Source organism: Panulirus ornatus, chromosome 40 (genome assembly GCF_036320965.1).
Source record: "Panulirus ornatus isolate Po-2019 chromosome 40, ASM3632096v1, whole genome shotgun sequence".
In the NCBI taxonomy this organism is placed as follows: domain Eukaryota; kingdom Metazoa; phylum Arthropoda; class Malacostraca; order Decapoda; family Palinuridae; genus Panulirus; species Panulirus ornatus.
This window is the reverse complement of record NC_092263.1, coordinates 2,530,939-2,553,234: the sequence shown is the minus strand read 5'-3', so window position 1 is coordinate 2,553,234 and position 22,296 is coordinate 2,530,939. Positions and strand designations below refer to the sequence as shown.

At 40.8% G+C, this 22,296-nt stretch overlaps 1 protein-coding gene across 3 annotated transcripts in view; it reads left to right on the top strand.

Annotated features, from left to right (window-relative positions):
- srl (PGC-1 family member spargel) overlaps nucleotides 1-22,296 on the top strand; it is a 115,975-nt gene that overhangs the window by 54,634 nt on the left and 39,045 nt on the right. For all 3 annotated transcript variants that reach the window (XR_011715494.1, XR_011715493.1, XM_071685340.1), the window contains 2 exons: nucleotides 16,114-16,250; nucleotides 18,390-19,648. Coding sequence is in view for 1 of the 3 variants with exons in the window: in XM_071685340.1 (XP_071541441.1) it covers nucleotides 16,114-16,250; nucleotides 18,390-19,648 (1,396 nt within the window). In the remaining 2 variants the exon portion in view is untranslated. The remainder of the gene's footprint in view (nucleotides 1-16,113; nucleotides 16,251-18,389; nucleotides 19,649-22,296) is intronic.

Genomic DNA, 22,296 nt, shown 5'->3' with positions numbered 1-22,296 from the left:
CTATCCATAGCCCACGCCTTGCAACCATACAACATTGTTGGAACCACTATTCCTTCAAACATACCCATTTTTGCTTTCCGAGATAATGTTCTTGACTTCCAAACATTCTTCAAGGCTCCCAGCATTTTCGCCCCTTCCCCACCCTATGATTCTCTTCCGCTTCCATGGTTCCATCCGCTGCCAGATCCACTCCCAGATATCTAAAACACTTTACTTCCTCCAGTTTTTCTCCATTCAAACTTATCTCCCAATTGACTTGACCCTCAGCCCTACTGTACCTAATAGCCTTGCTCTTATTCACATTTACTCTTAAATTTCTTCTTTCATGCACTTTACCAAACTCACCAGCTTCTGCAGTTTCTCACATGAATCAGCCACCAACGCTGTATCATCAGCGAACAACAACTGACTCACTTCCCAAGCTCTCTCATCCACAACACTGCATACTTGCCCCCCTTTCCAAAACTCTTGCATTCACCTCCCTAACAACCCCATCCATAAACAAATTAAACAACCATGGAGACATCACACACCCCAGCCGCAAACCTACATTCACTGAGAACCAATCACTTTCCTCTCTTCCTACATGTACACATGCCTTACATCCTCGATAAAAACTTTTCACTGCTTCTAACAACTTGCCTCCCACACCATATATTCTTAATACCTTCCACAGAGCATCTCTATCAACTCTATCATATGCCTTCTCCTGATCCATAAATGCTACATACAAATCCATTTGCTTTTCTAAGTATTTCTCACATGCATTCTTCAAAGCAAGCACCTGATCCACACATCGTTTACCACTTCTGAAACCACACTGCTCTTCACCAGTCTGATGCTGTGTACATGCCTTCACCCTCTCAATCAATACCCTCCCATATAATTTCTCAGGAATACTCAACAAACTTATACTTCTGTAATTTGCTGTAAATGATATATTTATATATATATATAACATTTATGGGGATAGGGGAGAAAGAATACTTCCCACGTATTCCCTGCGTGTCGTGGAAGGCGACTAAAAGGGGAGGGAGCAGGAGGCTGGAAATCCTCCCCTCTCATTATTTTTTTAATTTTCCAAAAGAAGGAACAGAGAAGGGGGCCAGGTGAGGATATTCCCTCAAAGGCCCAGTCCTCTGTTCTTAACACTACCTTGCTAACGCGGGAAATGGCGAATAGTTTGAAAGAAAAGATATATATATATCACAAAGAAGTGATGCTACTACGTTTGTGAATCAAGAACCATTTGCAACACAAACCTCGCCAGGTGGTAGAGTGTCCCGCAGTGTATCGAGACAGACTTCCCCAGAACTTTTTTAAAGGGGAAGTAAATGTTTATAGTTGTGTTACTGGAGTGATAGTTTTCATACATGGTGTTTTGACAAGAAAATAGTGAAATTGGAAAAAATGTAGCTTAGACATTGAAGCATATTAATACAGTGGTTAAATTGATGAGAACTACTGTTGACGTTTGTGTAAATAAATTATACATTTCCTTTTTCCATAGCCAGAGGTTGAACCATTATGTGACAGTCATTTTTTCATTTCATTTCAAGCTAGAAGTTTCAGTTTTCTAAATTGTTTCTTACATTTTTTCATATGTATATATATGTATGTGTGTGTGTGTACATATGTGCGTATGTATGTGTATGTGTGTGTATGTGTATATATATATATGTATATCATCCCTGGGGATAGGGGTGAAAGAATACTTCCCACGCATTCCTCGCGTGTCGTAGAAAGCGACTAGAGGGGACGGGAGCGGGGGGCCAGAAATCCTCCCCTCCTTGTATTTTTTTTAACTTTCTAAAATGGGAAACAGAAGAAGGAGTCATGCGGGGAGTGCTCATCCTCCTCGAAGGCTCAGATTGGGGTGCCTAAATGTGTGTGGATGTAACCAAGATGTGAAAAAAGGAGAGACAGGTAGTATGTTTGAGGAAAGGAACCTGGATGTTTTGGCTCTGAGTGAAACGAAGCTCAAGGGTAAAGGGGAAGAGTGGTTTGGGAATGTCTGGGGAGTAAAGTCAGGGGTTAGTGAGAGGACAAGAGCAAGGGAAGGAGTAGCAGTACTCCTGAAACAGGAGTTGTGGAAGTATGTGATAGAATGTAAGAAAGTAAATTCTTGATTAATATGGGTAAAACTGAAAGTTGATGGAGAGAGATGGGTGATTATTGGTGCATATGCACCTGGGCATGAGAAGAAAGATCATGAGAGGCAAGTGTTTTGGGAGCAGCTGAATGAGTGTGTTAGTGGTTTTGATGCACGAGACCGGGTTATAGTGATGGGTGATTTGAATGCAAAGGTGAGTAATGTGGCAGTTGAGGGAATAATTGGTATACATGGGGTGTTCAGTGTTGTAAATGGAAATGGTGAAGAGCTTGTAGATTTATGTGCTGAAAAAGGACTGATGATTGGGAATACCTGGTTTAAAAAGCAAGATATACATAAGTATACTTATGTAAGTAGGAGAGATGGCCAGAGAGCATTATTGGATTATGTGTTAATTGACAGGCGCGCGAAAGAGAGACTTTTGGATGTTAATGTGCTGAGAGGTGCAACTGGAGGGATGTCTGATCATTATCTTGTGGAGGCTAAGGTGAAGATTTGTATGGGTTTTCAGAAAAGAAGAGTGAATGTTGAGGTGAAGAGGGTGGTGAGAGTAAGTGAGTTTGGGAAGGAGACTTGTGTGAGGAAGTACCAGGAGAGACTGAGTACAGAATGGAAAAAGGTGAGAACAATGGAAGTAAGGGGAGTGGGGGAGGAATGGGATGTATTTAGAGAATCAGTGATGGATTGCGCAAAAGATGCTTGTGGCATGAGAAGAGTGGGAGGTGGGCGGTTTAGAAAGGGTAGTGAGTGGTGGGATGAAGAAGTAAGAGTATTAGTGAAAGAGAAGAGAGAGGCATTTGGACGATTTCTGCAAGGAAAAATTGCAATTGAGTGGGAGATGTATAAAAGAAAGAGACAGGAGGTCAAGAGAAAGGTGCAAGAGGTGAAAAAAAGGGCAAATGAGAGTTGGGGTGAGAGAGTATCATTAAATTTTAGGGAGAATAAAAAGATGTTCTGGAAGGAGGTAAATAAAGTGCGTAAGACAAGGGAGCAAATGGGAACTTCAGTGAAGGGCACAAATGGGGAGGTGATAACAAGTAGTTGTGATGTGAGAAGGAGATGGAGTGAGTATTTTGAAGGTTTTTTGAATGTGTTTGATGATAGAGTGGCAGATATAGGGTGTTTTGGTCGAGGTGGTGTGCAAAGTGAGAGGGTTAGGGAAAATGATTTGGTAAACAGAGAAGAGGTAGTAAAAGCTTTGCGGAAGATGAAAGCCGGCAAGTCAGCAGGTTTGGATGGTATTGCAGTGGAATTTATTAAAAAAGGGGGTGACTGTATTGTTGACTGGTTGGTAAGGTTATTTAATGTATGTATGACTCATGGTGAGGTGCCTGAGGATTGGCGGAATGCATGCATAGTGCCATTGTACAAAGGCAAAGGGGATAAGAGTTAGTGCTCAAATTACAGAGTATAAGTTTGTTGAGTATTCCTGGTAAATTATATGGGAGGGTATTGATTGAGAGGGTGAAGGCATGTACAGAGCATCAGATTGGGGAAGAGCAGTGTGGTTTCAGAAGTGGTAGAGGATGTGTGGATCAGGTGTTTGCTTTGAAGAATGTATGTGAGAAATACTTAGAAAAGCAAATGGATTTGTATGTAGCATTTATGGATCTGGAGAAGGCATATGATAGAGTTGATAGAGATGCTCTGTGGAAGGTATTAAGAATATATGGTGTGGGAGGCAAGTTGTTAGAAGCAGTGAAAAGTTTTTATCGAGGATGTAAGGCATATGTACGTGTAGGAAGAGAGGAAAGTAATTGGTTCTCAGGGAATGTAGGTTTGCGGCAGGGGTGTGTGATTTCTCCATGGTTGTTTAATTTGTTTATGGATGGGGTTGTTAGGGAGGTGAATGCAAGAGTTTTGGAAAGAGGGGCAAGTATGAAGTCTGTTGGGGATGAGAGAGCTTGGGAAGTGAGTCAGTTGTTCGCTGATGATACAGCGCTGGTGGCTGATTCATGTGAGAAACTGCAGAAGCTGGTGACTGAGTTTGGTAAAGTGTGTGAAAGAAGAAAGTTAAGAGTTAATGTGAATAAGAGCAAGGTTATTAGGTACATTAGGGTTGAGGGTCAAGACAATTGGGAGGTGAGTTTGATTAGAGAAAAACTGGAGGAAGTGAAGTGTTTTAGATATCTGGGAGTGGATCTGGCAGCGGATGGAACCATGAAAGCGGAAGTGGATCATAGGGTGGGGGAGGGGGCGAAAATCCTGGGAGCCTTGAAGAATGTGTGGAAGTCGAGAACATTATCTCGGAAAGCAAAAATGGGTATGTTTGAAGGAATAGTGGTTCCAACAATGTTGTATGGTTGCGAGGCGTGGGCTATGGATAGAGATATGCGCAGGAGGATGGATGTGCTGGAAATGAGATGTTTGAGGACAATGTGTGGTGTGAGGTGGTTTGAGCGAGTAAGTAACGTAAGGGTAAGAGAGATGTGTGGAAATAAAAAGAGCGTGGTTGAGAGAGCAGAAGAGGGTGTTTTGAAATGGTTTGGGCACATGGAGAGAATGAGTGAGGAGAGATTGACCAAGAGGATATATGTGTCGGAGGTGGAGGGAACGAGGAGAAGAGGGAGACCAAATTGGAGGTGGAAAGATGGAGTGAAAAAGATTTTGTGTGATCGGGGCCTGAACATGCAGGAGGGTGAAAGGAGGGCAAGAAATAGAGTGAATTGGAGTCATGTGGTATACAGGGGTTGACGTGCTGTCAGTGGATTGAAGCAAGGCATGTGAAGCGTCTGGGGTAAACCATGGAAAGCTGTGTAGGTATGTATATTTGCGTGTGTGGACGTGTGTATGTACATGTGTATGGGGGGGGGGGGCCATTTCTTTCGTCTGTTTCCTTGCGCTACCTCGCAAACGCGGGAGACAGCGACAAAGTATAAAAAAAAAAAAAAAAAAAAAAAAAAATATATATATATTATCAATCTGCATTGTACTGGGTGTATCTACACCCATCTGGCCCCATCTCTTTTGTATGCAATCCGCAGTCATTTTCATCAGTTAGTCATTTATTATTTTCTTTCTTTCAGACTTGTTTGCTATTTCCTTTCTGAGCAATGTAGTGTCCAGAACAGCAAAATAGAGCTGGACAAATAATGAGAGATATGTAAGGAAGTAGTGCTGACATGTGCAAGAGAAGTGTATGCATGCATTAGGTGGGTATGTGAGTGGTGAACTGACTAAGGCAAATCTGATAGCGAAAGACGAGGTGTGTATGGGTGGTACTTACAGTGAAGGAGTGCAAATGAATGAAAGACATACAGGAAATAGCAATAGGAAGTCAAGATGAGGAAGCAAGGGTTGAAAAAGATGGCAAATGAGAATTGGTGTGAATAAGTATCAGTAAACTTCTGGGAGAATAAGATGTTTTGGAAGGAAGTTAATTGTTTGAGAAAAAAAAAAAAGGGTAAGAGAAATGTGTGATAATAAAATGAGCATGGTTGATTGAGCAGAGGAGGGTGTGTTGAAATGGTTTGGACACATGGAGAGAATGAGTGAGGAAAGATTGACAAAGAGGATATATGTGTCAGAGGTGGAGGGAACTAGGAGATTGATAATGCAGATTGATAATTTATCTCTCTCTCTCTCTCTCTCTCTCATTAACTTTTATGACACCAGATTCCTGTATCGTCTGAATAGCAACAGAAAAAAATTGGTAATTAGGGATAAAGGTGATATATATATATATTTTTTTTTTTTTTTTCATACTATTCGCTATTTCCCGCGATAGCGAGGTTCTGTACTCAGTCTCTCCTGGTACTTCCTCACACAGGTCTCCTTCCCAAGCTCACTTACTCTCACCACCCTCTTCACCCCAACATTCACTCTTCTTTTCTGAAAACCCATACAAATCTTCACCTTAGCCTCCACAAGATAATGATCAGACATCCCTCCAGTTGCACCTCTCAGCACATTAACATCCAAAAGTCTCTCTTTCGCATGCCTGTCAATTAACACGTAATCCAATAACGCTCTCTGGCCATCTCTCCTACTTACATAAGTATACTTATGTATATCTCGCTTTTTAAACTAGGTATTCCCAATCATCAGTCCTTTTTCAGCACATAAATCTACAAGCTCTTCACCATTTCCATTTACAACATTGAACACCCCATGTATACCAATTATTCCCTCAACTGCCACATTACTCACCTTTGCATTCAAATCACCCATCACTATAACCCGGTCTCGTGCATCAAAACCACTAACACACTCATTCAGCTGCTCCCAAAACACTTGCCTCTCATGATCTTTCTTCTCATGCCCAGGTGCATATGCACCAATAATCACCCACCTCTCTCCATCAACTTTCAGTTTTACCCATATTAATCCAGAATTTACTTTCTTACATTCTATCACATACTCCCACAACTCCTGTTTCAGGAGTATTGCTACTCCTTCCCTTGCTCTTGTCCTCTCACTAACCCCTGACTTTACTCCCCAGACATTCCCAAACCACTCTTCCCCTTTACCCTTGAGCTTCGTTTCATTCAGAGCCAAAACATCCAGGTTCCTTTCCTCAAACATACTACCTATCTCTCCTTTTTTCACATCTTGGTTACATCCACACACATTTAGGCACCCCAATCTGAGCCTTCGAGGAGGATGAGCACTCCCCGCGTGACTCCTTCTTCTGTTTCCCATTTTAGAAAGTTAATACAAGGAGGGGAGGATTTCTGGCCCCCCGCTCCCGTCCCCTCTATATATATATATAGGGTTAAGTCAATTGGGAGGTAAAGTTTGAATGGAGAAAAACTGGAGGAGTAAAGTGTTTTAGATATCTGGGAGTGGATCTGGCAGCGGATGGAACCATGGAAGTGGAAGTGAATCATAGGGTGGGGGAGGGGGCGAAAATTCTGGGAGCCTTGAAGAATGTGTGGAAGTCGAGAACATTATCTCGGAAAGCAAAAATGGGTATGTTTGAAGAAATAGTGGTTCCAACAATGTTGTATGGTTGCGAGGCGTGGGCTATGGATAGAGTTGTGCACAGGAGGGTGGATGTGGTGGAAATGAGATGTTTGAGGACAATATGTGGTGTGAGGTGGTTTGATCGAGTAAGTAATGTTCGGGTAAGAGAGATGTGTGGAAATAAAAAGAGCGTGGTTGAGAGAGCAGAAGAGGGTGTTTTGAAATGGTTTGGGCACATGGAGAGAATGAGTGAGGAAAGATTGACCAAGAGGATATATGTGTCAGAGGTGGAGGGAACGAGGAGAAGTGGGAGACCAAATTGGAGGTGGAAAGATGGAGTGAAAAAGATTTTGAGTGATTGGTGCCTGAACATGCAGGAGGGTGAAAGGCGGGCAAGGAATAGAGTGAATTGGATCGATGTGGTATACCGGAGTTGACGTGCTGTCAGTGGATTGAATCAGGGCATGTGAAGCGTCTGGCTTAAACCATAGAAAGTTCTGTGGGGCTTGGATGTGGAAAGGGAGCTGTGGTTTCGGGCATTATTGCATGGCAGCTAGAGACTGAGTGTGAACGAATGGGGCCTTTTTTGTCATTTCCTAGCGCTACCTCGCACACATGAGGGGGGAGGGCAATGTTATTCCATGTGTGGTGAGGTGGCGATGGGAATGAATAAAGGCAGCCAGTGTGAATTGTGTGCATGTGTATATATGTCTGTGTGTGTATATATATGTGTACATTGAGATGTATGGGTATGTATATTTGCGTGTGTGGACGTGGATGTATATACATGTGTATGGGGTGGGTTGGGCCATTTCTTTCGTCTGTTTCCTTGCACTACCTCGCAAACGCGGGAGACAGTGACAACCTTTATTCATATATATATATGTATTATATTTATTTATTTATTTTGCTTTGTCGCTGTCTCCCGTGTTTGCGAGGTAGTGCAAGGAAACAGACGAAACAAATGGCCCAACCCACCCCCATACACATGTATATACATACACGTCCACATACGCAAATATACATACCTATATATCTCAATGTACACATATATATACACACACAGACACATACATATATACCCATGCACACAATTCACACTGAATGCCTTTATTCATTCCCATCGCCACCTCGCCACACATGGAATACCATCTCCCTCCCCCCTCATATGTGCGAGGTAGCGCTAGGAAAAGACAACAAAGGCCCCATTCGTTCACACTCAGTCTCTAGCTGTCATGCAATAAATGCCCGAAACCACAGCTCCCTTTCCACATCCAGGCCCCACACAACTTTCCATGGTTTACCCCAGACGCTTCACATGCCCTGATTCAATCCACTGACAGCACATCAACCCCGGTATACCACATCGATCCAATTCACTCTGTTCCTTGCCCGCCTTTCACCCTCATGCATGTTCAGGCCCCGATCACTCAAAATCTTTTTCACTCCATCTTTCCACCTCCAATTTGGTCTCCCTCTTCTCCTCGTTCCCTCCACCTCCGACACATATATCCTCTTGGTCAATCTTTCCTCACTCATTCTCTCCATGTGACCAAACCATTTCAAAACACCCTCTTCTGCTCTCTCAACCATGCTCTTTTTATTTCCACACATCTCTCTTACCCTTACATTACTTGCTCGATCAAACCACCTCACACCACACATTGTCCTCAAACATCTCATTTCCTGCACATCCATCCTCCTGCGCACAACTCTATCCATAGTCCACGCCTCGCAACCATACAACATTGTTGGAACCACTATTCCTTCAAACATACCCATTTTTGCTTTCCGAGATAATGTTCTCGACTTCCACACATTCTTCAAGGCTCCCAGAATTCTCGCCCCCTCCCCCACCCTATGATCCACTTCCGCTTCCATGGTTCCATCCGCTGCGAGATCCACTCCCAGATATCTAAAACACTTCACTTCCTCCAGTTTTTCTCCATTCAAACTCACCTCCCAATTGACTTGACCCTCAACCCTACTGTACCTAATAACCTTGCTCTTATTCACATTTACTCTTAACTTTCTTCTTTCACACACTTTACCAAACTCAGTCACCAGCTTCTGCAGTTTCTCACATGAATCAGCCACCAGCGCTGTATCATCAGCGAACAACAACTGACTCACTTCCCAAGCTCTCTCATCCCCAACAGACTTCATCCTTGCCCCTCTCTCCAAAACTCTTGCATTCACCTCCCTAACAACCCCATCCATAAACAAATTAAACAAACATGGAGACATCACACACCCCTGCCGCAAACCTACATTCACTGAGAACCAATCACTTTCCTCTCTTCCTACACGTACACATGCCTTACATCCTCGATAAAAACTTTTCACTGCTTCTAACAACTTGCCTCCCACACCATATATTCTTAATACCTTCCACAGAGCATCTCTATCAACTCTATCATATGCCTTCTCCAGATCCATAAATGCTACATACAAATCCATTTGCTTTTCACAGTATTTCTCAAATACATTCTTCAAAGCAAACACCTGATCCACACATCCTCTACCACTTCTGAAACCACACTGCTCTTCCCCGATCTGAAGCTCTGTACATGCCTTCACCCTCTCAATCAATACCCTCCCATACAATTTCCCAGGAATACTCAACAAACTTATACCTCTGTAATTTGAGCACTCACTCTTATCCCCTTTGCCTTTGTACAGTGGCACTATGCATGAATTCCGCCAATCCTCAGGCACCTCACCATGAGTCAACAATACAGTCACCCCCTTTTTTAATAAATTCCACTGCAATACCATCCAAACCTGCTGCCTTGCCGGCTTTCATCTTCCGCAAAGCTTTTACTACCTCTTCTCTGTTTACCAAATCATTTTCCCTAACCCTCTCACTTTGCACACCACCTCGACCAAAACACCCTATATCTGCCACTCTGTCATCAAACACATTCAAAAAACCTTCAAAATACTCACTCCATCTCCTTCTCACATCACCACTACTTATCACCTCCCCATTTGCGCCCTTCACTGAGGTTCCCATTTGCTCCCTTGTCTTATGCACTTTATTTACCTCCTTCCAGAACATCTTTTTATTCTCCCTAAAATTTAATGATACTCTCTCACCCCAACTCTCATTTGCCCTTTTTTTCACCTCTTGCACCTTTCTCTTGACCTCCTGTCTCTTTCTTTTATACGTCTCCCACTCAATTTCATTTTTTCCCTGCAAAAATCGTCGAAATGCCTCTCTCTTCTCTTTCACTAATACTCTTACTTCTTCATCCCACCACTCACTACCCTTTCTAATCAACCCACCTCCCACTCTTCTCATGCCACAAGCATCTTTTGCGCAATCCATCACTGATTCCCTAAATACATCCCATTCCTCCCCCACTCCCCTTACTTCCATTGTTCTCACCTTTTTCCATTCTGTACTGTCTCTCCTGGTACTTCCTCACACAAGTCTCCTTCCCAAGCTCACTTACTCTCACCACCCTCTTCACCCCAACATTCACTCTTCTTTTCTGGAAACCCATACAAATCAACAAACTTATACCTCTGGAATTTGAGCACTCACTCTTATCCCCTTTGCCTTTGTACAATGGCACTATGCACGCATTCCGCCAATCCTCATGCACCTCACCATGAGTCATACATACATTAAATAACCTTACCAACCAGTCAATAATACAGTCACCCCTTTTTTAATAAATTCCACTGCAATACCATCCAGACCTGCTGCCTTGCCGGCTTTCATCTTCCGCAAAGCTTTTACTACCTCTTCTCTGTTTACCAAATCATTTACCCTAACCCTCTCACTTTGCACACCACCTCGACCAAAACACCCTATATCTGCCACTCTATCATCAAACACTTTCAACAAACCTTCAAAATACTCACTCCATCTCCTTCTCACATCACCACTACTTGTTCTCACCTCCCCATTTGCGCCCGTCACTGAAGTTCCCATTTGCTCCCTTGTCGTACGCACTTTATTTGCCTCCTTCCAAAACATCTTTTTATTCTCCCTAAAATTTAATGATACTCTCTCACCCCAACTCTCATTTGCCCTCTTTTTCACCTCTTGCACCTTTCTCTTGACCTCCCGTCTCTTTCTTTTATACACACACACCCTTTCCTGAGCCAAGTAACCATTTTATCGACCAGCCCCTAGGGGTAGATGAACAGCTGGGTTGGCTGCGGACCAACTACTGCAACCAGGATTTGAACCTATGTGCTGACCCTGGGTGGCCCATGAATGCCTCACAGTCAGGGACACTAACCTGTACACCGTAAATAGCTCTTTTGTCATATGATGATCTGTAGAGAATGCTCTCGTCCATCGATAGGAAGGTGCGGATAAATTTCTGCTGTCTTTAATATCCCTGTAAGTGCGTGGCTGTCACCTGGAGATTGTACCTATATTGTGACCATACAGAAAACACATAGATTATTAAATGACTGTAGTGGTGAAGAGGAACCTAAGAATCTCTTATGAGCTCCCACTGGGCAAGACCACAGGTGTTATTTTGTCTGTCTCTGCAGGTCGAGGACAGGTCAGTTGAGGAGTTAGTGCTTAGTATCTCGTGTAGATGTTGCATCTTGGGCACAGTGGGTCTTGTTTTATGCTTGAGTGATGTTTGTGGTATTGGAGAGATGAATGATGTCCAGGGCACAGATGAGAAAGTTTTACTTGTGCATGGCTGGGTGCATGGCTTCAGATGGGTGAGTGTATATTTGGAGGGATGCTGATTAAGGATGGGTTAGGAGTGTGGCTGTTTGTTTGATACTTGATCGGACATTTTGGTGTGTATTGTATATGCTTTGTTTTTGTGTTTATTGAGCTGGGATCTTTGAGTAAAAGGTATTGAAATGTGAAACAAGGATCTCATTTTTGTTTTTACTTGGTTGTTGGTGGTTAGTGGATGGTTATAGAGTGGTTTGAGCACAAAGACTCTAGTGTTGTTGCAAAAAAAAAAAAAGAAAGGTGCCAAGCATATTGAGGTTAAGTTGTATAAAAAGGATTTTTCTTCTGTAGGTAATATTTTTGGTTAAGTCGCTGATGATTGTTCTGAGCGTTCAGTCTTGTTTTCTTTTGATAGGTTGGATGACTAGGCTGATGAGACATAGTTTGAGGTGGTGTGAATGAAATATTTGTAGAGGATACCAAGAGATTCTCATCCATATTAGATACAGTAAGTGTTCTAAGGGTGTTTAGATTTTATGTGCCATTTGTGTTGATGTTTTTGGAAGGTAGAGTGATATATGTGGTAAGTGTATGGTTGGAGATTCTGCTGAGTGAAAGTGATTGGTTCTTCAGGGTAACAGGAGGGATAAGTTGGATTCATGTCTGTCAGGTTTAAATGGTGACTGTCGACTTTTGTGCAGTTGATGATATTTTGTTTTGTGAGCTTATGTTTTAATTGTGATGCAGTGTTGCATGATTGTTGGTGTTTGGGCACTGTTGTTGTGCTGTAATATGATTATAAGGGCATATGCAAAGAGAGGACTTTCATACTGTGGTCTGGGGTTGGGGATGGGGTACTGCATGTAGGGAGAGTGAAGAGTTCTGGAGAAATACTATTTCTTAGGGAATTTCACTTTAGAGCTTAATGGTTTAAGAAGTGAAGCTTTGTTAGTGATTTTAATTTGGTTGCCAGTTCTCAAGTTAGCTAATTATTTTTTGTCATTTGGATCACTTTTTCAAGGAGTTAAGATACTGAAGAGATCAGGGATGTAGACCAGTTGGAGGAGTGGAACATGGGTTGTTTGGAGGGATTCAGGATGAAAACTTATGTTAGCAAGTTTCTATATGAATTGCTTATTATTGTTTGGCTAGAAATGGTTGAAGTTTTCTTGGAATGCATGGATTGCAAATGGGAACGTGTTTTATGTGAAATTTTGATATGCTATGTACGATTTAGGTTGTAAGTATTAGTGGGAGTGAGTTATCACGTGTTTCAGGACAGATTTTGGCCAGATTTTTTATGACTTTCCTGCTCAGCGGTATGGCTGTATCTGGTGACTGTATCTGGTAAATTGCATGGGAGAGTTAGAGCATCAGACTGGGGAGGACCAGTGTGGTTTCAGTAGTAGTATAGGATGTGTGCATCAGATACTTGCTTTAAAGAATGTGTGCGAGCAATCTTTGCAGGAACAACGATTTGTATGTGCCACTTATGGACCTGGAGAAAGCGTGTGATTGAATTGATAGAGCTGTGTTGTGAGAGGTTTTAAGAATATATGATGTTGGAGGAAAGCTGCTAAAAGCAGTGAGAAGTCTTTATCGAGGGTGTAAAGAATGTGTATGAGTAGGAAGAGGGGAGACTTAATGATTCCAAATGAAGGTTGGACTGTGGCTGTGGTATGTGATGTTGCCATAGCTGTTTTAATTTTTAATGGATGGGATTGTGCGAGTTAAATGCAGGAGTCTTGGAGATGATGGGGGGCTTGGGAAGTTAGTCAGCTATTTGTTTGCTGATGATAAAGCACTAGTAGTAGATTTGAGTGTGAAATTGCTGAAGTTTGTGACTGAGTTTGGAAGTGTGTGTGAAAGGAGAAAGTTGAAAGTAAATGTGAAGTGTGTGAAAGAAAATTAAATGTAAGTGTGAATAGATGAATGATAGACATGTTAGATAGGGGTGTGAGTTTGAATGGATAGAAATTGGAGGAAGTGAAGAGTTTTAGATATCTGGAAGTGGACATGGCAGCAAATGGGAGCATGAAAGCAGAAGTGAGTCATAGGATTAGGTGAGGGGGGGGCGAAAGGTTCTAGGAGCATTGAAGATTGTGTGGAATGAGAGAATGTTATCTGGAAGGGCAAAAATGGGTATGTTTGAAGTTACAGTAGTTTCAGCAGTATTATTTAGATTTGAGGCTGTGCTGTAGATGAGTATGTGCAGAGGATGGTGGATGTGTTGAAAATGAAATGTTTGAGGACAGTGTGGTGTGAGGTGCTTTGAATGATTGAGTAATAAAAGGAAAAGGGAGGTGTAACAAAAAGAGTGGTTGAAAGAGCTGGAGAGTTTGTGCTGAAATAGTTTGGATATATGGAGAGAACAAGGGAGGAGACATTGACAAAGAGGTTATATATATGTATCAGTAGTAGAGGGAACAAGATCAGACCAAATTGGGGATGGAAGAGTGGAGTGAAAATTATAATAAATTAGGGTCTAAACTTGCAAGAGAGTTAAAGGCATGCATGGGATAGAATGAATTGGAAGGATGTGCTAAACAGGGGTTGATTGCTGTCTGTGGACTGAACCAAGTCATATGAAGCGAATGGGGTAAACCATGGAAAGGTTTGTGGGGCTTGGTTGTGAATAATTAGCTTTGGTTTATTTGCATTACACATGAGAATGAATGTGAATGAATGTGGCCTTTCTTTGTCTGTTCTGACACTACCATGCAAATGTGGGAAATGATTTAGTGTATAAAATGGACTTTATTATCCAGAATCACTGCTCATGGTGTTTTGATAAACTGTATGACCAAATATGATGATTGACTGCATGTTTCAGTGGAAACCTGTAAAATTTTATTTGTTTTCTTTGCTTGATATAGAGCCAGCAAGTAGATGGATGATGCCTTATCACCATTTTTTATCTGGGTATCTGAATGCTCTCTTGTTATGGGTGAATTGTTAATGTTGGGAACATCTGAAATTTTTTTGATGTGCCAGAATGCAAATATTAGTTCAGTGAATGGTTACGGAAGTTAAAAACCCTATTTCAGATGGAATTAGTATTCTGCTCAATTACTGTATCTCATTCATGACTCGACATTCTTAAGATTTTGGTGGACATAGATTATGATATTCAGATGTTTTCATATCTCCAGTGAATGGTTACGGAAGTTAAAAACCCTATTTCAGATGGAATTAGTATTCTGCTCAATTACTGTATCTCATTCATGACTCGACATTCTTAAGATTTTGGTGGACATAGATTATGATATTCAGATGTTTTCATATCTCCATTTTTTAATGTTTTTGAAAGGAAAGATGAGGCTGCTAATTTTAATTTTCAGATGTAATATGCAATATATGTATTTGATCAGGATGTTATATAAGTAAGGTATTTCCTTGTTCAGGATGTGATTTTAGATAACATACTCTATTGTTTTACATATATACTATAATCTACATGTGTTTGATCAAACAGTTAGACTTTGTGTATAATGGGTAATCCTTTTGTTTCTTTGAAGTAATCGTTAGAGTGCGGATGAACCTGTTGTTTGCTGAGAGTGAAGATGTGTTACAGAAACTTGTAAATATGTTTTATGGTTTGTGAAAGTGTAGGCAATTGAAGATAAATGCAAGTAAAAGTAATGTAATGGTGTATGAAAAGAAACATAGTAAAAGTATAGATTTTGCAAAGCCAGAGTGATTGAAAGAAGAAAATGTACTAAACTGTTATAGATGTCAGGGTAGAAAGACTGGAAGAGGTGGCAAAACTGAAGTATTAGGGAGCTATCTCGGTTAAGTTTGGTGATATGGAAGGAGAGGTAAGGGAGAGGGTGAAAGAGCCATTGGGTCTCTCAATAGAATAATGAATGATAAAAGTGTAATATGGAAGTGAAGAAAGGTTTAAGGGACAACATAGTCCTTCCAACCCTGACCTATGCAGCTTAAATATGCAAGTGAGCTATTTGTGTGGAGCATTGTGGTATGACTAGATGGAATGAAGAAAAGAATGAAGGGGTGTATGAGAGATTTGGCATGGCTGGGAATGCAAAGGGAATGAAATGTGGTGATAGAGTGGGTGAAATGTGATACTTGGAGGTGGCTTTAATGTGTGAAAAGAATGCAAGATGGGGAGTTTGCAAGGAGAGTGTGTGATGGTATGGTCAAAGGGATTGGTGTGAGAGAAGACCACCAGTGACATGGGGAAATAGAGTGAAAGAATACTGGAGGTGGAGAAATGGTGGAAGAATGCATGGAATGGCATACATGAGGGAGGCATATAGGGATAGGGATATGTGGAGAATCTTATTCTGTGGCCACCTTCTTGATGTGAGTTCTTGGAGAGTTATTAGCATTAGAGATATGGGTTGATACAGATGGATAGAGTTGTTAGTTTATTTGAGAGCATTTGATTATAATTTGATTCCTTTTTTACCAGCATCAACCAAACGAAAGAGCACACAGATGCTCTCAGAACCAGTGGTAGTCCGCAAAGGTCGTGGTGTTAGGCAGCAAGAAGCAGCTGTGCACCGTGGTAAAGCACATCGCGTTGCGTCACGGACTGCTGTTGAACAGGTATTTTATTTACTGCCTTTTATTATTGTTTTAATGTAGGGGAAAGCACTTAAATATAGTTGGACTTGAGTTGGCATTTGTTGTGGAAAGTAGTACAAAATTTGAAGATTTTACTTTGTGTTTGGTTTTCTTTTGAGATCTTTGTTAGAATAACTCAGATTCTGAAACTTTATCATTCATGAACTTGCCCACGTGTCGAATATCATTCACCTAAATTGACATGGTTACTGAGGAGAATACTTTTCAACTATATCCTGTATACCTTTCAATCTGTCAAGTATCACAGACTCTACTCTTCCATTTACTTAGGGTGGGATGAATACATACAGGCTTATACCTTATGATGGAAGTGATTTTGAAGACCTGGGATTCTAGACCTTTCTCATATTTTGAAGAAATGTGCTTATGAACATCTATTGCTTGCCAGTCTTGTTTTACCTCATTCTAAAGACAACAGAACTTTTTCCTTCTTGGAAACATATTTTGGGATAGCACCATTGAAACAAGGGTGACCATTCTGAACTATTGCCCAACTACTTTAAGTCCTGTTATCTCCAGAGACTTCAGATCTCTCCTTAGTTCAAATTTTCTGAAGCATCTTGATTGCCATTTTCCTCTCAGATGGCTTTTGCAAAATGAGATCCTGACAAGGGAATCCTGTTGTTGTCAAGTTTGAAATCTCACAAGCTTATGACAGGTAGTAACATTGGGGTCTAATCCCAGAGCTGCTCTCTTTTGGCTTTCCTCTCATTTTTTCTTTTTTATGTCTATATGAGGTGTTGCAAACCATAAAGCCAAACTCATGATTTTTGTGATATTCCATTCTTTATGTGTCCATATCTTTTATCCATTTATCCCCTGCATGTAGAAGGTGACTTAAAGGAGTGGGAGCAGGGGGCTGCAAATTCTCCCCTTCAGTTTTTACTTTTCCAAAAGAAGGAACAAAGAAGGGGACCAAACGAGGATTTTTTTCCTCAAAGGCTTAGTCCTCTATTCTTGACACTACCTTGCTAACAAGGGAAATAATGACTATATATAAAAGAGAAAAAATCTTTTAAGCTATACCCTAATAGATGGTAAAAGCCACATAATCACAGCTTGTCATTCTGGCCATGTACATCCAGAGTGAAGAGGATTCAAGAGCAAGTTAGCCTGTCACCATTCAACATAGATTTTGGGTCGCCATCCTATGCTCAGCTAAGCAGCTGTATATGATGTGATTTTGTTAATATCTTATGAGCATGTGTGTTGTGCTTTTTTCCAAGTTTTCAGCATTTTTGTGCCTTGACAACATAATGAGTTCTTCTGAAACTGAACTGGAGCCTGTTCTTTTAGTCTTTGCACATAAATGAACAAACAATGTTGATAAATGGAAAAAAAGAAATTAAACTGCCATGTGAAGCCTTGGTCCATTCTCACATTTCATGAAGAAAGTCCTTTTGCAGTGTGCAGTCGTACTTTTACATAAAATGGATCAACACATCCTAAGTAACAGTATGTTACAGATCCCATTCAAATCTATCAATAATTGCTCATGTTATGAATATTTGTAGTTCAAAAAACGTTGAGATGATTTTCTCAAAACTGCTACACCATGGGAGTACATAAAAGACAGTAGATAAAATATGATACAAGGTTCACATTGATTAATTATCAGTGCCTGTAGGAACCTTTGTTTTGAAAACTAGATATGTATATTTGAGATTTTAAGTGTTTAATGTTGATTGTTGTTCCAGAACTACTTTATTAAGATGGTAACAAAATAGATTAGCTGAAAATTGATATTTCATTAGTAACTTGGCAGTTGACATAGAGACCCCTGACCTTCAAAAACATGTTTTCTCCATTAACTTAAATTTTTTTGTATTTTCGTAAGGTATTATTTGTATCGTAGTTTTTAGTGCTCGTTATTGCATTACAAAATTAGACCTGATCATGCTGTTTTTTTTTTCTTAAGCAGGAAGTAAATAGGTTTTACCTTGGGTTGAACTGCCTTAGATTCAGGATAGCAGCAACCATCTTAGCACAATATGGCAAATACCTGAAGTGCAGTATCAGTAGATTAAGATATTTATTGCTTTATGTTTCTGTGGTATCTTGTAAATCACAATTGAATCATTTATCTGTTTTGTCCACCAGACTTCAACAGACCTACGTGTTCCTCCTCCACTGGATCATGATTACTGCTGTTCTCCAGAAAAGCAGAAGAAAAATAAACATGGTGAAGTATATACTACAACTGGTGATGGAATGTTCACTAAACTACCTGACTATTACACAACCGTCCCAAGACGAGAAGTGAAGAAACCAAGTATATCTGATGATAGTCACGATGATGGGGGCAAGAAGGACAGTGGAGTTGAGTCAGGAGATGTCAGTGATGCCAGTATAGAAACTGAGGAGCGCAGAAAGGATGGAAAGGATTCTAGATGTACCGAAAAGGACTGGTCTGCTAGAGATAACAAAGAAAATGGATCTGGGGATAAGAATGAAAACATAGATGTATATAATAAGTTACCAGCATATATGACTGACATTGGCAACTCCATGCCTAAAGAAGATGCTGATGCAGAAGGAAGTGGAGATGGAGATAAAGAAGAAATAACAATTGTTACAGAAAAGCCACAGGTGAAAAAGATCAAAAGAAAACTCAATTTGTCTGAATATCGTCAAAGAATACAGAGTGCTCAGAGTAGTCGTTGCCCCTCTCCAGCTCTCACCAATTCTGCAAATACTTCTCCTAGTAGCACTCCACTTCAGGTTCCTGAATCCATAGAAAAATTGGTGGAGAGAACAAATTCTGAAAATGGTGAGAACACGCAAGTGGAAGGATCTGAAAATGGTTTGGTAAACTCTGCATCTGTGGAAGAGGACATGGAGGAAGGAGAATTGAAAGGAGATTCTGAACCAGAAACCTTAGTTTCAGTAGAATCAGGGAGTTTAACAAGAGGTGACTGCACTGGAAGATTAGTTTCAGGAAATGTCAAGTCCCAAAAGGAAACTGGCATTAACACCTCAGACAAGGCAGTGTCTGGTTTAACTGCAACACTGTTTAGCAGCTCTAATTTTGCAAGCTGTAATGGGCATTGGAAAAATGGTTCTCACACATCTTCTATGCGAAGATGGTCATCCTCAAGTAGAAGCCGAAGTCGTAGCAGAAGTCCACATCTAAACAAAAAGCAGCATACCTCACGTAAACATAGATCATCTCGAGGAAAAAGGAGAAGAACACATACACCCTCACATTCTTCACAATCGCCTCATAGTTCTTCAAGGAGACATTGGTCAAGATCCCATTCACGTTCTAAATCAAGGGGAAGATCATCATCTAGTTGCAGCTTGTCTTGCTCTAGTTCAAGATCACGATCTCGATCACGCTCTGTCAAGACGAGAGACAGGTTTGTGATAATGCTTGCTTGGGACCCTTTAGCCCTTTAAAATGGTTAAATGTGCCACTATAAATGCATGTTTAGGACATGGGATCCTTGTGCTCTTGAGAAGGGTTAAATGTGTGCCACTGATTGGTTAAATGATGTCCTTCCTTGTTGGAGATGGTTAATATTTTTTGTCACATAGATATCTAACCCTGGGGATAGGGGATTAAGAATACTTCCCACGTATTCCCTGCGTGTCGTAGAAGGCGACTAAAAGGGGAGGGAGCGGGGGGCTGGAAATCCTCCCCTCTCGTTTTTTTTTTTTTTAATTTTCCAAAAGAAGGAACAGAGGGGGCCAGGTGAGGATATTCCAAAAAAGGCCCAGTCCTCTGTTCTTAACGCTACCTCGCCAACGCGGGAAATGGCAAATAGTTTAAAAGAAGAAAAGAAAAGATATCTAATCCAATTAGGCATCTTGTGCTCTAGTCATTTTGGTTACTAAATCAGGAAGACCCAAAAGTGAATAGTCTCTTCTTCTTTTTTTTTTGAACAATTACTTGTTTTTCCACTTTAGTGAGTTAAGGTTATATTTACTGGATTCCATGAGTATAAAGTTACTGTGAGTAAAAAGTCTTCATTGCCAGGGCTGCATCATTAGGAGTACAGTCTTGTTACTGAACTTCTCAATCTGAAAGAAATTAATCATTTCCCTGCAAATGAAAGTACTGCAGCCTTGGAGCTGCAGGAGCTCCTAGGGAAAGGGTTTTAGTGGAGTTGTTAAGAAAGAAAATAGTCGTGGTGATAATGAATGTTCAGTTGAAAGAGCTTATTTTTTCTCCATTCAAACTTACCTTCCAGTTGACTTGTCCCACAATACTACTTACCTCATAACCTTGTTTTTATTCACATTTACTCTCAGCTTTCTTCTTTCACACGCTTTACCAAACTCAGTCACCGACTTCTGCAGTTTCTCACCCGGATCAGCTACCAGTGCTGTATCATCAGTGAACAACCACTGACTCACTTCCCAAGCCCTCATCCACAACAGACTGCATATTTGCCTCTCTTTCCAAAAGTCTTGCATTCACCTCCCTAACAACCCCTTCCATAAACAAATATTTCTCATTTTGTTCAGCACATTTTTTGTTGCTCTTATTTTTTTTTTTTATTCATGTCCACCTTTCATCTGAGGTTGGGGGTTGCAACTGGTGATGGGCTGTTATACAGCATATTTCAGTGATGGGCTTTTATATGCTGTACTCTGGTGATGAGCTGTTATATGCTGTACTTTGCTGATGGGCTGTTACTGTTATACACTCTGCATTGTTTTGGTATCTTGACAATGTTGAGGTATACCTTTTTTGTCACCAGTAATATTCAAGGGAGCAATTTGGCTGGCATTTTGTTTCACTGCCATGATTGCCTGCTATAAGGGGCTGGGTACCCAGTGTACCCAGTTGTAGCTGGGTGAGCCAGGTATGCTTCATCCATAGTATGGATGAGCGGGACTTAAACCCAGAACCCAAAGCTCAACTGACAAGCAGTATGACTTCTTGAACATTGTGCCACCAGAATATATTTACTGTTTTTTTTTTTTATTATACCACCCTTTCTAATCTGCCTACCTCCCATCTTTCTCATGTCACAGGCATCTTTTGCACAAGCCATCACTGCTTCCCTAAATACATTCCATTCCTCCTCCACTCCCCTTTCGTCATTTGTTCTCACCTTTTTCCATTCTGCTTTCAATCTCTCCTGGTACATCCTCACATAATTCTCCTTTCCAAGCTCACTTACTCTCACCACTCTCTTCACTCCAACATTCTTTCTTCTTTTCTGAAAACCTCTACATATCTTTACCTTTGCCTCCACAAAATAATGATCAGACATCCCCCCCAGTTGCCCCCTCTGCACATTAACATCCAAAAGTCTCTCTTTCACGTGCTTATCAATTAACACATAATCCAATGACTCTCTCTGACCATCTATCCTACTTACAAACATATACTTATGTATATCTCTCTTTTTAAACCAGGTATTCCCAATCACCAGTCCTTTTTCAGCACACAAATCTACAAGCTCTTCACCAATTCCGTTTACAACACTGAACTCTCCATGTACACCAATTGTATACGCAACTGCCACATTACTCACCTTTGCATTCAAATTACCCATCACTATAACCCGGTCTCATGCATCAAAGCTGCTAACACACTCTGTAGAGCCTGCTTGTAGATAGGGAGCTGTGATTTCGTTGTTACATATGACTTTTAAAGAATGGATGTGGCCTCTTCTGTTCCTGGTGCTACCTCACTAAATGTGGGAAATGTCTATTAAATATGAAAAGGAAAAAGAAAAAAATGACATCTGTCTTTGTGACTGGTATTTTATTTCTTTTGTTTGCCTGATTCATAGTAAAGTTGAGTTTTACTTCAATGCATTAAAGGTAGGACAAGTGCTGATCCATCCTTAGTCACTCTACATTTATATTTTTGCAATTCGGAAAAAGCTTTCATTGCACCTCCAGTTTAGTTCTGCTTTTGGCTTTGGTTTTCTCTCTACAGTTCTTAATTCCCAAATTCCTGAGTACATTTGCAACTTCAGTGTAAAATATGGTATTCCATCCCTTTACCCTTCCCTAAGCCTACCTTGTTCTTCACCTATTCCTTTCA